This window comes from Hypanus sabinus, chromosome 23 (genome assembly GCF_030144855.1).
Source record: "Hypanus sabinus isolate sHypSab1 chromosome 23, sHypSab1.hap1, whole genome shotgun sequence".
Lineage (NCBI taxonomy): Eukaryota > Metazoa > Chordata > Chondrichthyes > Myliobatiformes > Dasyatidae > Hypanus > Hypanus sabinus.
Window position 1 is genome coordinate 4,833,903 of NC_082728.1, and position 14,812 is coordinate 4,848,714.

At 53.5% G+C, this 14,812-nt stretch overlaps 2 protein-coding genes across 2 annotated transcripts in view; both read left to right on the plus strand.

Annotated features, from left to right (window-relative positions):
- Nucleotides 1-14,812, plus strand: part of LOC132379890 (TOM1-like protein 1) — a 60,963-nt gene that overhangs the window by 39,788 nt on the left and 6,363 nt on the right. The window contains exons 11-15 of the mRNA XM_059948188.1: nucleotides 2,149-2,260; nucleotides 5,992-6,040; nucleotides 8,899-8,977; nucleotides 9,447-9,534; nucleotides 14,192-14,273. Of these exons, the coding sequence (XP_059804171.1) occupies nucleotides 2,149-2,260; nucleotides 5,992-6,040; nucleotides 8,899-8,977; nucleotides 9,447-9,534; nucleotides 14,192-14,240 (377 nt within the window). The 3' untranslated portion in view covers nucleotides 14,241-14,273. The remainder of the gene's footprint in view (nucleotides 1-2,148; nucleotides 2,261-5,991; nucleotides 6,041-8,898; nucleotides 8,978-9,446; nucleotides 9,535-14,191; nucleotides 14,274-14,812) is intronic.
- LOC132379891 (protein qua-1-like) lies at nucleotides 2,274-4,331 on the plus strand. The gene is made up of 3 exons (XM_059948190.1): nucleotides 2,274-3,134; nucleotides 3,526-4,201; nucleotides 4,275-4,331. The coding sequence occupies exons 1-3, from the start codon at nucleotides 2,974-2,976 to the stop codon at nucleotides 4,308-4,310; spliced, it is 873 nt and encodes a 290-aa protein (XP_059804173.1). The 5' UTR covers nucleotides 2,274-2,973; the 3' UTR covers nucleotides 4,311-4,331.

Consider the following 14,812-nt stretch of genomic DNA (forward strand, 5'->3'; position numbering starts at 1 on the left):
CGTCACCCAGTCCCTGTGGGAAATGAGTGACCCCACCCTCACCCAGTCCCCGTGGGAAATGAGTGACCCTCACCCAGTCCCCGTGGGAAATGAGTGACCCGTCACCCAGACCCCGTGGGAAATGAGTGACCCATCACCCAGACCCCATGGGAAATGAGTGACCCATCACCCAGACCCCGTGGGAAATGAGTGACCCTCACCCAGACCCCGTGGGAAATGAGTGACCCTCACCCAGTCCCCGTGGGAAATGAGTGACCTATCACCCAGACCCCGTGGGAAATGAGTGACCCGTCACCCAGACCCCATGGGAAATGAGTGACCCTCACCCAGTACCCATGGGAAATGAGTGACCCATCGCCCAGTCCCCGTGGGAAATGAGTGACCCATTGCCCAGACCCCATGGGAAATGAGTGACCCTCACCAGGTACCCATGGGAAATGAGTGACCCATCGCCCAGTCCCCGTGGGAAATGAGTGACTCTCACCCAGACCCCGTGGGAAATGAGTGACCCATCACCCAGTCCCCCTGGGAAATGAGTGACCCTCACCCAGACGCCGTGGGAAATGAGTGACCCATCACCCAGTCCCCCTGGGAAATGAGTGACCCTCACCCAGACCCCGTGGGAAATGAGTGACCCATCGCCCAGTCCCCGTGGGAAATGAGTGACTCTCACCCAGTCCCCGTGGGAAATGAGTGACCCATCACCCAGACCCCGTGGGAAATGAGTGACCCGTCACCCAGACCACGTGGGAAATGAGTGACCCTCACCCAGTCCCCGTGGGAAATGAGTGACCCATCACCCAGACCCCGTGGGAAATGAGTGACCCCTCACCCAGTCCCCGTGGGAAATGAGTGACCCCTCACCCAGTCCCCGTGGGAAATGAGTGACCCTCACCCAGTCCCCGTGGGAAATGAGTGACCCGTCACCCAGTCCCCGTGGGAAATGAGTGACCCTCACCCAGTCCCCGTGGGAAATGAGTGACCCGTCACCCAGTCCCCGTGGGAAATGAGTGACTCTCACCCAGTCCCCGTGGGAAATGAGTGACCCATCACCCAGACCCCGTGGGAAATGAGTGACCCCTCACCCAGTCCCCGTGGGAAATGAGTGACTCTCACCCAGTCCCCGTGGGAAATGAGTGACCCGTCAACCAGACCCCGTGGGAAATGAGTGACCCTCACCCAGACCCTGTGGGAAATGAGTGACCCGTCACCCAGACCCCGTGGAAAATGAGTGACCCGTCACCCAGTCCCCCTGGGAAATGAGTGACCCTCACCCAGACCCCGTGGGAAATGAGTGACCCATCGCCCAGACCCCGTGGGAAATGAGTGACCCTCACCCAGTCCCTGTGGGAAATGAGTGACCTGTCAACCAGACCCCATGGGAAATGAGTGACCCATCACCCAGTCCCCCTGGGAAATGAGTGACCCTCACCCAGACCCCGTGTGAAATGAGTGACCCTCACCCAGTCCCCCTGGGAAATGAGTGACCCTCACCCAGTCCCTGTGGGAAATGAGTGACCCTCTCCCATTCCGCATGGGAAATAAGTGACCCTCACCCAGTCCCTGTGGGAAATGAGTGACCCATCGCCCAGTCCCTGTGGGAAATGAGTGACCCATCGCCCAGTCCCTGTGGGAAATGAGTGACCCATCGCCCAGTCCCTGTGGGAAATGAGTGATCCATGTGGAGGGAGATTCTTTCTGTGTCTGATCCTGGGAGTGTATGGAGGGAAACTGTCTCTGTCTCTGATCCCTGGAGTGTGTGGAGGGAAACTCTGTCTCTGATCCTGGGAGTGTGTGGTGCTTCTATCAGGGATATTCCTGGGTTGAACTGGTGTGAATTTCATGAGAAAATTTAAAGTATAAAATTTACTTTTGAACTGCAAAGGGCACAATATGCTGGAGGAACTCAGCAAGTCAGGCAGCATCTATGGAAATGAATGAACAGTCAACATTCTGGGCCGAGATACTCAATCAAGAGATCGTGACTTCTTGATGCATGGTTTCAGCTCAAAACATTGACTGTTTCTTCCTCTCATTTTGTGTGTGTTGCTCTGAATTTCCGGCATCTGCAGAACCTTGTGTTTAAGTTCGAACTGTATCCGTGGTGGAGTGATCTGAGTGAGCGTTTATTCTGATCTCCCGTCACAGGTCTCAGGAACGGAAACACGGGCGTGAATGTGAATGTGGTGAACCCCAGTATGCGGAGCAGAGCTCTCCCTGAAGTCCCCTCACGCAACACCGTCCCAGCTCAGCAGCTTCAGTAAGTTCACATCATCTCTCCACCCAGAGTCCCACTACCAATTCCAGATCTTGGGATGCCCCGTACTCCCGGGGTGAATGGGATTGTGCTGGGCAGTGAAGAGTTTAGGTTGCTTCCTGTTGGGAAGGATGAGCAAGGCCTGGTATTGAACTAGCTGGAAATCCTGGAAGTTTCTGGTATGTCCTGTTTCAATTCCAGGCCATGCTCATCCTTCCAAACATTTCACCACTCCAGCACAATCCCTGCCCAACAAATCCTTGCAGGGAGTACGGGATACAAATCATCCATTAAATATCCTCTCCCCGTACCACGTTCTGAATTGTGTAGAAGGTTGCCGTGGTTATGATGATGGAGTTCAGTCGGGGAAAGTGTGAAGTGATTCATTTCAGATTAATCCGAATCAGGTTTATCATTGATGTATGTTGTGAAGTTTATTGCTTTGCAGCTGCAGTACTGGAAAAGACAGCAAGCTTGCTATAAACTACTATAAATAGGTGGGTAGGCTGGAAGAGGCTAGTGTTGATAGTTTCATAGACTGATCAGAAATCCGATGGTGGAAGGGAAGAAGCTGTTCCAAAAATGTTTGTGTGTCTTCAGTCTCCTGTAGCTCCCCCTGATGGAAACGGGCAGGTTCTGGGTGATGGAAATGGGCAGGTTCTGGGCGATGGGAAAAGGCAGGTTCTGGGCGATGGGAAAAGGGCAGGTTCTGGGCGATGGGAAAAGGCAGGTTCTGGGCGATGGGAAAAGGGCAGGTTCTGGGTGATGGGAAAAGGCAGGTTCTGGGCGATGGGAAAAGGCAGGTTCTGGGCGATGGGAAAAGGGCAGGTTCTGGGCGATGGGAAAAGGGCAGATTCTGGGCGATGGGAAAAGGCAGGTTCTGGGCGATGGGAAAAGGGCAGGTTCCGGGTGATGGGAAAAGGGAAGGTTCTGGGCGATGGGAAAGGGAAGGTTCTGGGCGATGGGAAAAGGCAGGTTCTGGGCGATGGGAAAAGGCAGGTTCTGGGCGATGGGAAAAGGGCAGGTTCTGGGCGATGGGAAAAGGCAGGTTCTGGGTGATGGAAAAGGGCAGGTTCTGGGCGATGGGAAAAGGGCAGGTTCTGGGCGATGGGAAAAGGGCAGGTTCTGGGCGATGGAAATGGGCAGGTTCTGGGTGATGGGAAAAGGCAGGTTCTGGGCGATGGGAAAAGGGCAGGTTCTGGGTGATGGGAAAAGGGCAGATTCTGGGCGATGGGAAAAGGGCGGTTCTGGGCGATGGGAAAAGGAAGGTTCTGGGCGATGGGAAAAGGCAGGTTCTGGGTGATGGGAAAGGGCAGGTTCTGGGCGATGGGAAAAGGCAGGTTCTGGGCGATGGGAAAGGGCAGGTTCTGGGCGATGGGAAAAGGCAGGTTCTGGGCGATGGGAAAAGGCAGGTTCTGGGCGATGGGAAAAGGCAGGTTCTGGGTGATGGGAAAAGGGCAGGTTCTGGGCGATGGGAAAAGGCAGGTTCTGGGCGATGGGAAAAGGCAGGTTCTGGGCGATGGGAAAGGGCTGGTTCTGGGCGATGGGAAAGGGCAGGTTCTGGGCGATGGGATAAGGCAGGTTCTGGGCGATGGGAAAGGGCTGGTTCTGGGCGATGGGAAAAGGCAGGTTCTGGGCGATGGGAAAAGGCAGGTTCTGGGCGATGGGAAAAGGCAGGTTCCGGGCGATGGGAAAAGGGCAGGTTCCGGGCGATGGGAAAAGGCAGGTTCCGGGCGATGGGAAAAGGCAGGTTCTGGGCGATGGGAAAGGGCTGGTTCTGGGCGATGGGAAAGGGAAGGTTCTGGGCGATGGGAAAAGGCTGGTTCTGAGCGATGGGAAAAGGGAAGGTTCTGGGCGATGGGAAAGGGAAGGTTCTGGGCGATGGGAAAAGGGCAGATTCTGGGCGATGGGAAAAGGCAGGTTCTGGGCGATGGGAAAAGGCAGGTTCTGGGCGATGGGAAAAGGCAGGTTCTGGGCGATGGGAAAAGGCAGGTTCTGGGCGATGGGAAAAGGGCAGGTTCTGGGCGATGGGAAAAGGGCAGATTCTGGGTGATGGGAAAAGGGCAGATTCTGGGTGATGGGAAAAGGCAGGTTCTGGGCGATGGGAAAAGGCAGGTTCTGGGCGATGGGAAAAGGCAGGTTCTGGGCGATGGGAAAAGGGCATGTTCTGGGCGATGGGAAAAGGCAGGTTCTGGGCGATGGGAAAGGGCAGGTTCTGGGCGATGGGAAAAGGCAGGTTCTGGGCGATGGGAAAAGGCAGGTTCTGGGCGATGGGAAAAGGCAGGTTCTGGGTGATGGGAAAAGGGCAGGTTCTGGGTGATGGGGAAAGGGCTGGTTCTGGGCGATGGGAAAAGGGCAGGTTCTGGGCGATGGGAAAGGGCTGGTTCTGGGCGATGGGAAAAGGGCAGGTTCTGGGCGATGGGAAAAGGGCAGGTTCTGGGCGATGGGAAAAGGCAGGTTCTGGGCGATGGGAAAAGGCAGGTTCTGGGCGATGGGAAAGGGCTGGTTCTGGGCGATGGGAAAAGGCAGGTTCTGGGCGATGGGAAAAGGCAGGTTCTGGGCGATGGGAAAGGGCTGGTTCTGGGCGATGGGAAAAGGCAGGTTCTGGGCGATGGGAAAAGGCAGGTTCCGGGCGATGGGAAAAGGGCAGGTTCCGGGCGATGGGAAAAGGCAGGTTCTGGGCGATGGGAAAGGGCTGGTTCTGGGCGATGGGAAAGGGAAGGTTCTGGGCGATGGGAAAAGGCTGGTTCTGAGCGATGGGAAAGGGCATGTTCTGGGCGATGGGTAAGGGCACGTTCTGGGCGATGGGAAAGGGCACGTTCTGGGCGATGGGAAAGGGCACGTTCTGGGTGATGGGAATGGGCACGTTATGGGTGATGGGAAAGGGCATGTTCTGGGTGATGGGAAAGGGCAGGTTCCAGGTGATGAGCAAAGGCAGGTTCTGGGTGATGGGTAAGGGCACGTTCTGGGTGCTGAGAAAGGGCACATTCCGGGTGATGGGGGTCTGTCATGATGGATGCTGCCTACTTGAGGCATCGCCTTTTCAAGGTGTCCTTGATGGTGGAGAAGCTCATGCCCACGATGGAGCTGGCTGATCTACAACACTCTGCAGCTTTTTGCAATCCTCTGCAGTGGCCCCTCTACACCAGATGATATTGCAACCAGTCACAATGCTCTCCACAGTACATGTGTAGAAATCTGCTAAAGTCTTTGGTGAGATACCACATCTCGACAACCTCCCAATGAAACTCAACCATGAGGAGACAATCAGAATCAGGTTTATTATCACAGACATGTCGTGAAATGTGTGGTTTTGTGACAGCAGTACAGAACAATACATAAAAATTACAATAAAAGTAACTACAATCTACCCCTCCCACCAATCCACCATCCAACAATACTGATACAATCAATGCCCTGGATCTCATTCTCCGTTTGATCGCCATGGAGAGACACTGGGAGGGTTGGGCAGCCAGCCTGCGGGGCTGTCCCAGACAGTGTGGTGTGTTAACCAGGAGAGACACTGGGAGGGTTGGGCAGCCAGCCTACGGGGCTGTCCCAGACAGTGTGGTGTGTTAACCAGGAGAGACACTGGGAGGGTTGGGCAGCCAGCCTACGGGGCTGTCCCAGACAGTGTGGTGGGTGAGTCCCTTGGGTACCACTTCTTGTAGAGGAGAGAGAAACTGTGAGTCTGACCTGTTCAACCACAGACTTAATTTATCTCTGCCTTCCAGGCCCAGCCAAAGTTTCTCCGGCAGTATCCCTGAACCTCTGTACGCCAACGTGAGTACGTGCTGGGGTCCCCATCCTCTCCACCCAGCTCAACTCAGGTCGTGCTGGGCAATGGGTGAGGGTGGAGCCAATCCCAGGCACCTGTCCTTGCTATCCTTCACCTACACCCATCCTTGGCATCCATCCCTGCTGCCCATCCCCACCATCCATCCCCGACGTCCATCCCTGCTGCCCATCACCTCTATCCATCCCTGACGTCCATCACCTCCATCCATCCTCGACATCCGTCCCCAATGTCCGTCTTCACTGGTCATCCCCGACGTCCATCCCTGCTGCCCATCTCCAACATCCATCCTCGATGTCCATCACCTCCATCCAACCCCGATGTCCATCACCACCATCCATCCCCGATGTCCATCACCTCCATCCATCCCCGATGTCCATCACCTCCATCCATCCCCGATGTCCATCACCTCCATCCATCCCCGATGTCCATCACCTCCATCCATCCCCGATGTCCATCACCACCAAGCATCCCCGATGTCCATCACCTCCATCCATCCCCGATGTCCATCACCACCATCCATCCCCGATGTCCATCACCTCCATCCATCCCCGATGTCCATCATCTCCATCCAACCCCGATGTCCATCACCTCCATCCATCCCCGACGTCCATCACCACCATCCATCCCCGATGTCCATCACCACCATCCATCCCCGATGTCCATCACCTCCATCCATCCCCGATGTCCATCACCTCCATCCATCCCCGACGTCCATCCCCGACGTCCATCCCTGACGTCCATCCCTGCTGCCCATCCCCACCATCCATCCTCGACATCCGTCCCCAATGTCCGTCATCACTGGCCGTCCCCGACATCCATCACTGCCGCCCATCTCCAACATCCATCCCCGACGTCCATCCCTGCTGCCCATCACCACCATCCAACCCCGATGTCCATCACCTCCATCCATCCCCGATGTCCATCACCTCCATCCATCCCCGACGTCCATCACCATCCATCCCCGACGTCCAACCCCGATGTCCATCACCTCCATCCATCCCCGATGTCCATCACCTCCATCCATCCCCGATGTCCATCACCTCCATCCATCCCCGACGTCCATCACCATCCATCCCCGACGTCCAACCCCGATGTCCATCACCTCCATCCATCCCCGATGTCCATCATCTCCATCCATCCCCGATGTCCATCACCTCCATCCATCCCCGACGTCCATCACCATCCATCCCCGACGTCCATCCCCGATGTCCATCACCACCGTCCATCCCTGATGTCCATCCCCTCCATCCATCCCCGATGTCCATCACCACCATCCATCCCCGATGTCCATCCCCTCCATCCATCCCTGATGTCCATCACCACCATCCATCCCTGATGTCCATCATCTCCATCCATCACCGACGTCCATCACCTCCATCCATCCCCGACGTCCATCACATCCATCCAACCCCGATGTCCATCACCTCCATCTATCCCCGACGTCCATCACCTCCATCCATCCCCGATGTCCATCACCTCCATCCATCCCCGATGTCCATCCCCAATGTCCATCACCTCCATCCATCTCCGACGTCCATCACCTCCATCCATCCCCGACGTCCATCACCTCCATCCATCCCTGACGTCCATCACCACCATCCATCCCCGACGTCCATCACCACCATCCATCCCCGACGTCTATCCCCGACATCCATCACCTCCATCCATCCCCGACGTCCATCCCCTCCATCCATCCCCGACGTCCATCACCTCCATCCATCCCCGACGTCCATCACCTCCATCCATCCCCGACGTCTATCCCCGACATCCATCACCTCCATCCATCCCTGACGTCCATCCCCTCCATCCATCCCCGACGTCCATCACCTCCATCCATCCCCGACGTCCATCACCTCCATCCATCCCCGACGTCCATCACCATCCATCCCCGACGTCCATCACCGCCGCCCATCCCCAATGTCCATCACCGCTGCCCATCTCCAACATCCATCCCCGACGTCCATCACCACCATCCATCCCCGACGTCCATCCCCGATGTCCATCACCGCCGCCCATCTCCAACAGCCATCACTTCCATCCATCCTCGATGTCCATCCCTGATGTCCATCACCTCCATCCATCCCCGATGTCCATCACCGCTGCCCATCACTGATGACTATCCTCAACGTCCATCCCCAATGTCCATCATCATCGGCCGTCCCCGACATCTATCACCGCCGCCCATTCCCAACGTCCATCTCCACTGCCCATCTCCAACCTTCATCACTGCTGCCCATCTCCAACATCCATCACCGCTGCCCATCTCCAACCTTCATCACCGCTGCCCATCTCCAACATCCATCATCACTGCCCATCTCCATCACCGCTGCCCATCTCCAACCTTCATCACCGCTGCCCATCTCCAACATCCATCACCACTGCCCATCTCCAACGTCCATCATCACTGCCCATCTCCAACATCCATCACCGCTGCCCATCTCCAATATCCATCCCCGACGTCCATCACCTCCATCCATCACTGATGACCATCCTCGACGTCCATCCCCAATGTCCATCATGACTGGCCATCCCCGACATCTATCACCGCCGCCCATTCCCAACGTCCATCACCGCTACCCATCCCCGACGTCCATCTCCATCACCGATTTTGAGCTAGAGCAACTCAGAATGGGCAACACATACCTATCAACTGCCCCACCTCCCTTCCTCACCCCTGCCCCTCCCCTTTGCCCCTTGACCTATCATCCCCTCCAATATGACTCTTCCTTCTGCTGCTCCATCCTTATGGCCCCTCACTCTACTTGCTCCCTGATGCCCCTCTCCCCTCAAGGAGGACAGGGTAGGACACCGTTGATGTGACAGACACTGTCTGACATTTCAGGTGGACTCGCAGGGAACTGAGCTGCTGGAAGCCCCCACGCCTGGCCCCTCCCACACCAAGTGGCCCTGTGAACACACAGGTAGGTCAGGAAACTGGCAGATTGGGGGGGGGCGGGCGGTAATGTTAATGCCCTGCATGTCACACACTGTCACCCCATTCCTAGCCCACCATGAACAGCCCCCGCCCTGCTGCCCTCACCCGCCCGTCCCAGACCTTGCTGCCCCCGCTTACCCCTCCATGCCTCTCTCCACCCTTCCACACCGGTCCTCCTCCTTCTCCTTCCCCATCCCCACCCCCCCATTCCAGTCCCCACCTTCCCACTCCATCTGCACCCTCCAAATCCCTGTTCCCCCTCCCAACTGTCCTCAACCCCAATCCCCCATCCTCCCTTCCCCTCTCAAAGCACCACACTCCTCATCTCCCACCTACTCCCCAAGAGCTGTCCCTTCCCTGATCTCTCTGTGCCCCCACATCACTTGCCTCGTGCTCTCTTTGGGAAGATGGAGAGGGTGATCAGGTCACGTTACAACCACTGCTTCTCCTTCCAGCTACAAGCCAATCAGAGCCTTCGAAGATTGTTGGGCCTCAGCTGATTGGACTGGAGTTTGACCCGCTGGCTAACTTGAACAACTCTGAGTAAGTTTCTACTTCAGACCCTGTGGGATTGACTGTGTGTGTCAGGGCTGACTGGTTTAAGTATAACATCCCTTCTCACCCTCAGTACCTCTCCTCCCTCTCTGTGACCCTCCCCCAATACCACCCCCTTTTTTTTTACAAAACTGTAAAAGTTTATTGACAACACATAGAAACAAGACAATCAATATTTACACTTAAATTACAATACCGTCACTACAGTCTATACCATGGGGGGACCTCCGCTCACGGAAATCCCCCAGTGTGCCAATCACGACCACGTGCACCCTCTCCAAGGACAGCCAGGCATGAACGTATCCTCAGAAAAGGGGCAGTGGGCCCGGACAACACCCTCCATCTTCCGCAGCCTAAACCCATGGATGGCCATCTTGGCCAGGCCAGGGAACAAGCCCACCAGGAGATCCTTCTTTCACCCTGTCCCCCCTTCCAACCTGACCCAATCCTCCTACAGTGTGTCTCTCCCTCAGTGACTCTCCCTGTGTGACTCTCCCACAGTGTGACTCTCCCTCAGTGTGACTCTCCCACAGTGTGACTCCCCCACAATGTGACTCTCCCTCAGTGTGACTCTCCCACAGTGTGTCTCTCCCTCAGTGTGATTCTCCCTCAGTGTGTTTCTCCCTCAGTGTGATTCTCCCTCAGTGTGACTCTCCCACAATGTGACTCTCCCTCAGTGTGACTCTCCCACACTGTGACTCTCCCACAATGTGACTCTCCCTCAGTGTGACTCTCCCTCAGTGTGACTCTCCCACACTGTGACTCTCCCACAATGTGACTCTCCCTCTGTGACTCTCCCTCAGTGTGTCTCTCCCACAGTGTGACTCTCCCTCAGTGTGACTCTCCCACAATGTGACTCTCCCACAGTGTGACTCTCCCTCAGTGTGACTCTCCCACAATGTGACTCTCCCACAGTGTGACTCTCCCACACTGTGACTCTCCCACAATGTGACTCTCCCTCAGTGTGACTCTCCCTCAGTGTCTCTCCCACAGTGTGACTCTCCCTCAGTGTGACTCTCCCACAGTGTCTCTCCCTCAATGTCTCTCCCACGGTGTGACTCTCCCTCAGTGTGACTCTCCCACAGTGTGTCTCTCCCTCAGTGTCTCTCCCACGGTGTGACTCTCCCTCAGTGTGACTCTCCCTCAGTGTGTATCTCCCTCAGTGTGACTCTCCCTCAGTGTGACTCTCCCTCAGTGTGATTCTCCCTCAGTGTGACTCTCCCTCAGTGTGATTCTCCCACAGTGTGTCTCTCCCTCAGTGTGACTCTCCCACAGTGTGACTCTCCCTCTATTGCGTAAGGAATTGTCATCAATGTGGTGTTCTCTGAGTAGTAATGGTTAAACTGGATAAGAGGGTGTGCCTCCAGGGAGCCGTTTCCTCCGCACTGTAAGTCGAGTCTACTGTGCAGGAAGTGTTTGATCAGTTACAGGGCTTCAGTACCACTGTGGTTTTCGAATACCTCGATCCACAAAAGGTTTATGAATAGGCACATTATGTAGCCTTATCTGGGACACACCCCTGATGCAGGCAAAGTACAGTCTGTAACGGTGTGAAGTGTCTGACAGTCAGAATCAGAAACGGAAGTTTACTGGAATCGAGAGTGGCTCTTTTGTAGAATTCTGTTAAGTTATAAGCAAGACATTTGACCCATCGAACCTGTGTTTATTCCCACCAATCCCACTTCCTCTTTTCTCCCTCATGTCCCATTCCCCATTCTGGTTCCCCTCTCTTATCCCTTCTCTTTCAAATCTCTTACTATCTTTCCTTTCAGTTAGTTCTGACGAAGGGTCTCGGCCCGAAACGTCGACAGTGCTTCTCCCTTTAGATGCTGCCTGGCCTGCTGTGTTACACCAGCATTTTGTGTATGTTGTTTGAATTTCCAGCATCTGCAAATTTCCTCGTGTTTGCCCATCAAAGTTTGACGTGTTGTGCATTGAGGGATTCTCTTCTGTACACCACCAATGTAACACGTGGTTATTTGAGTTCCTGCCAGCCTGGCCATTCTCCTCTGACCTCTCTCATTAACAGGGCATTTTCACCCACAGAACTGCCATTCACCGAATAGTTGTTTTTTTGTTTCTCACACCACTCCCTGTAAGCACTAGAGACGGTTGTGTGTGAAAATCCCAGGAGATCAGCAGTTTCTGAGATACTCAAACCACCCCATCTGACACCAACAATCATTCCACTGTGACATTAACTTGGATCACATTTCTTCCCCATTCTGATGTTTGGTCTGAACAACAACTGAACCTCTTGACCATATCCTTATGCATTGAGTTTCTGCCACGTGATTGGCTGATTAGATAGGCTGCCACATGATTGGCTGCGTTAATGAACAGGTGAACAGATATACCTATGAAAGTGGCCACTGAGTGTTTGTTTCGATGTACGTGTGACAGTAAAGCCCCTGTCCAGGATTAGGTGAAGGACAGATTAGCAGAGCTGAATGACCTGTCTCACTGCTGTACCGTATGTTCTATGCAATTTGATGTCTGTAAGGATTCACTCAGATCCCTGAGAGTCCCCAAACTGACAAACACTGAGAGGACAAGGAGTTCAGTCCAGTGATGTACTGTAGCTGTGAGTGGTTCCCACAGTAGAAGCCTCAGTTTTGCCAAGAACTAATACGTTGTTGGACAAGACACAGTTCCTGAGATACCAGACTGGCTGGTACAGGCATGCTTTCTGGGCCTAGATTGGAATCAAGCCCACAGACCTCAAAAGGACAAGAAATTTTCTTTTCAAAGTTTGATTGAAGAAGATGCACATTATCTTTATTTGTTATGCGAACATCAAAGCATTGAATAGTCTGATAATGGGCTAGAAGCTGCCCTGGAGTCTGGTGGGACCTTTTGCCTGATGGGAAAGGGGAGAAGGGAGATTGTCCAGAGTAGGTGGAGCCTTTGATTACGATGGCTGCATTACTGAGGCTGTGAGAAATGTCGACAAAGTCCACTGGGGCAGGAGAGGAGCTCAGCAGGTCGGGCAGCATCTATGGAGGGGTGTAAATAGTCGACATTTCCAGCCAAGGCCATTCAAGAGGGAATCAGCCATTTTGCCCCCTTGTGCCTTCCTGTCATTCATTTAACCTCAGCACCTCTTCCCCACACTGATCCCATGTGCCAGGAATATTAATAATTCCTCAAAGCTGGCCACACCAGGAAGTGCCAGGCTCGTCAGCAGCACTGGTGTCCCTGTGAGTGGGCAGGGCAGGACAGGTCTGTGGTGTGAAATGTGATCTGGGGTGCAAGGTCTAATCTGACTCCCTGTTTGACCCAGCTCTCCTACTCACACTAACAAAAGCATGTTGAGACACAGGAGCAGAATCAGGCCATTCCATCATGACTGATTTATTATCCCTCTCAATCCCTCCCCCCACCATAACCATTGACAACCTTACTAATCAAGAACCTATCAACCTCCGCTTTAAAAATACACAATGACTTAGCCTCCGCAGCCATCTGTGCCAACAAATTCCTTAGATTTACCACTCTCTGGCTAAAGTTCCTCCTCATCTCTGTTCTAGAGGCCCCGCTATTCTGAGGCTGTGCCCTCTGGTCCTGGAGTCACCCACTACAGGAAACGTCCTCTCCATGTTCATATTCAATAAGTTTCAATCAGAACCCCCCCTCCCCCCATTCGTCTAAACTCCAGCAAGTACAGGCCCAGAGCCATTAAACATTAACCCTTCCATTCCTGGAATCTTTCTTGTGAACCTCCTCTGGACCCTCTCCAATGTCAGCACATCCTTTCTAAGATAAGGGCCCCAAAACTGCCCACAATCCTCTAAGTGCCATCTGACCAATGCCTTATAAACCCTCAGCATCACATCCTTGCCCTTATGTTCATGTCTTCTTGAAGCGAATGCTAACATTGCTTTTGCCTTTTTTACTACCGACTCAACTTGCAAGTTAACCTTGAGGGACTCCTGCACAAGGATTCCCAAGTCCTTTTGCATCTCTGATTTTTGTACTTTCTCCCTATTTTTGGTATTACCCCAACTTTTTCCACTTTATATGTTTTCTCTTTCATTTCGCACTCTCCTGCCCTTCTTTAGTAAGCATCTCTCCTCTTGGCTGGGATCCGAACTCCTCGAAATCCTGGAGAGGATTCAGGTAAACGATCCTGGGAATGAAGAAGTCAATGTATGAGGAGTGTTTGATGGCTCGGGGCCCATATTCCCTGGAGTTCAGAGGAACAAGGAGGGATCTTAGTGAAACCTATTGAATATTGAAAGGCCCAGATGTGGAAAAAATGTTCCCTATAGTGGGGGAGTCTAAGATCAGAGGACACAGCCTCAGATTAGAGGGCCATCCATTTAGAACAGAGGTGAGGAGGGATTTCTTTAGACAGAGGGTGGTGAATCTGTGGAATTCATTGCCACAGGCGCCTGTGGATGCCAAGCCATTGAGTGTATTTGAGGTGGAGGTCAATAGGTTCTTGATTAGTAAGAGTGTCAAAGGGAGGGAGCAGTAGAATGGAGTAGTGAGGGAAAATAAATCAGGTATGACCGGATGGTGGAGCAGACTTGATGGGCCCAATAGCCTAATTTGCTCGTATGTTTTATGCTCCTTAAATTACCTCCTTCAGCATGAGCATTGATTACTCAGATTAATATTCTGGATATCCTTTTGGTTTCAGAGCCATTTATGAAGATTTGGACTCTATTTTAAACAAAGCCCAGACATGACGCGACAACAAGTAGTGAGGATCACTTCTCCTGGTAAGTGCTCGGTGGTCAGCTCCTGGCCAGAGGAACACAGAGCAATATGAAACAAGAACAGGCCCTTCAGCCCACAGCACTGCGCCTAGCAGGATGCCAAAGGAAACTCTTACTGTCCATTTTAGTATCTGCTGCTACTTTCCCTTCAAAAAAATCATTATCTTTTTTGACAGAGATATATCCCAGTCTTTTGTTGGGAAAGGGGGAGCAGCAAGGTAGTATAGCATAGAAACATGAACGTAGACAATCTATGGCACAATACAGGCCCTTCAGTCCAGAAAGTTGTGCCGAACATGTCCCTACCGTAGAAATTATTAGGGTTACCCATAGGCCTCTATTTTACTAAGCTCCATGTACCTATCCAAAAGTCTCTTAAAAGACCCTACCATATCCGCCTCCACCACCGTTGCCGGCAGCCCATTCCACGCATTCACCACTCTCTGAGTAAAAAATGTACCCCTGATGTCTCCTCTGTACCTACTCCCCAGCACCTTAAACCTGTGTCCTCTTGTGGCAACCACTTCAGCCCTGGGAAAAAG

Bases quoted from the DNA above. Each gene is read 5' to 3' on its own strand.
- LOC132379891 (XM_059948190.1), top strand. From the start codon at position 2,974: ATGGGAAAAGGCAGGTTCTGGGCGATGGGAAAAGGGCAGGTTCTGGGT. The intron at 3,135-3,525 runs GTTCTGGGCGAT...GGGAAAAGGAAG, and splicing joins TGGGCGATGGGAAAAGGCAG to GTTCTGGGCGATGGGAAAAG. The intron at 4,202-4,274 runs GTTCTGGGCGAT...GGAAAAGGGCAG, and splicing joins TGGGCGATGGGAAAAGGCAG to GTTCTGGGCGATGGGAAAAG.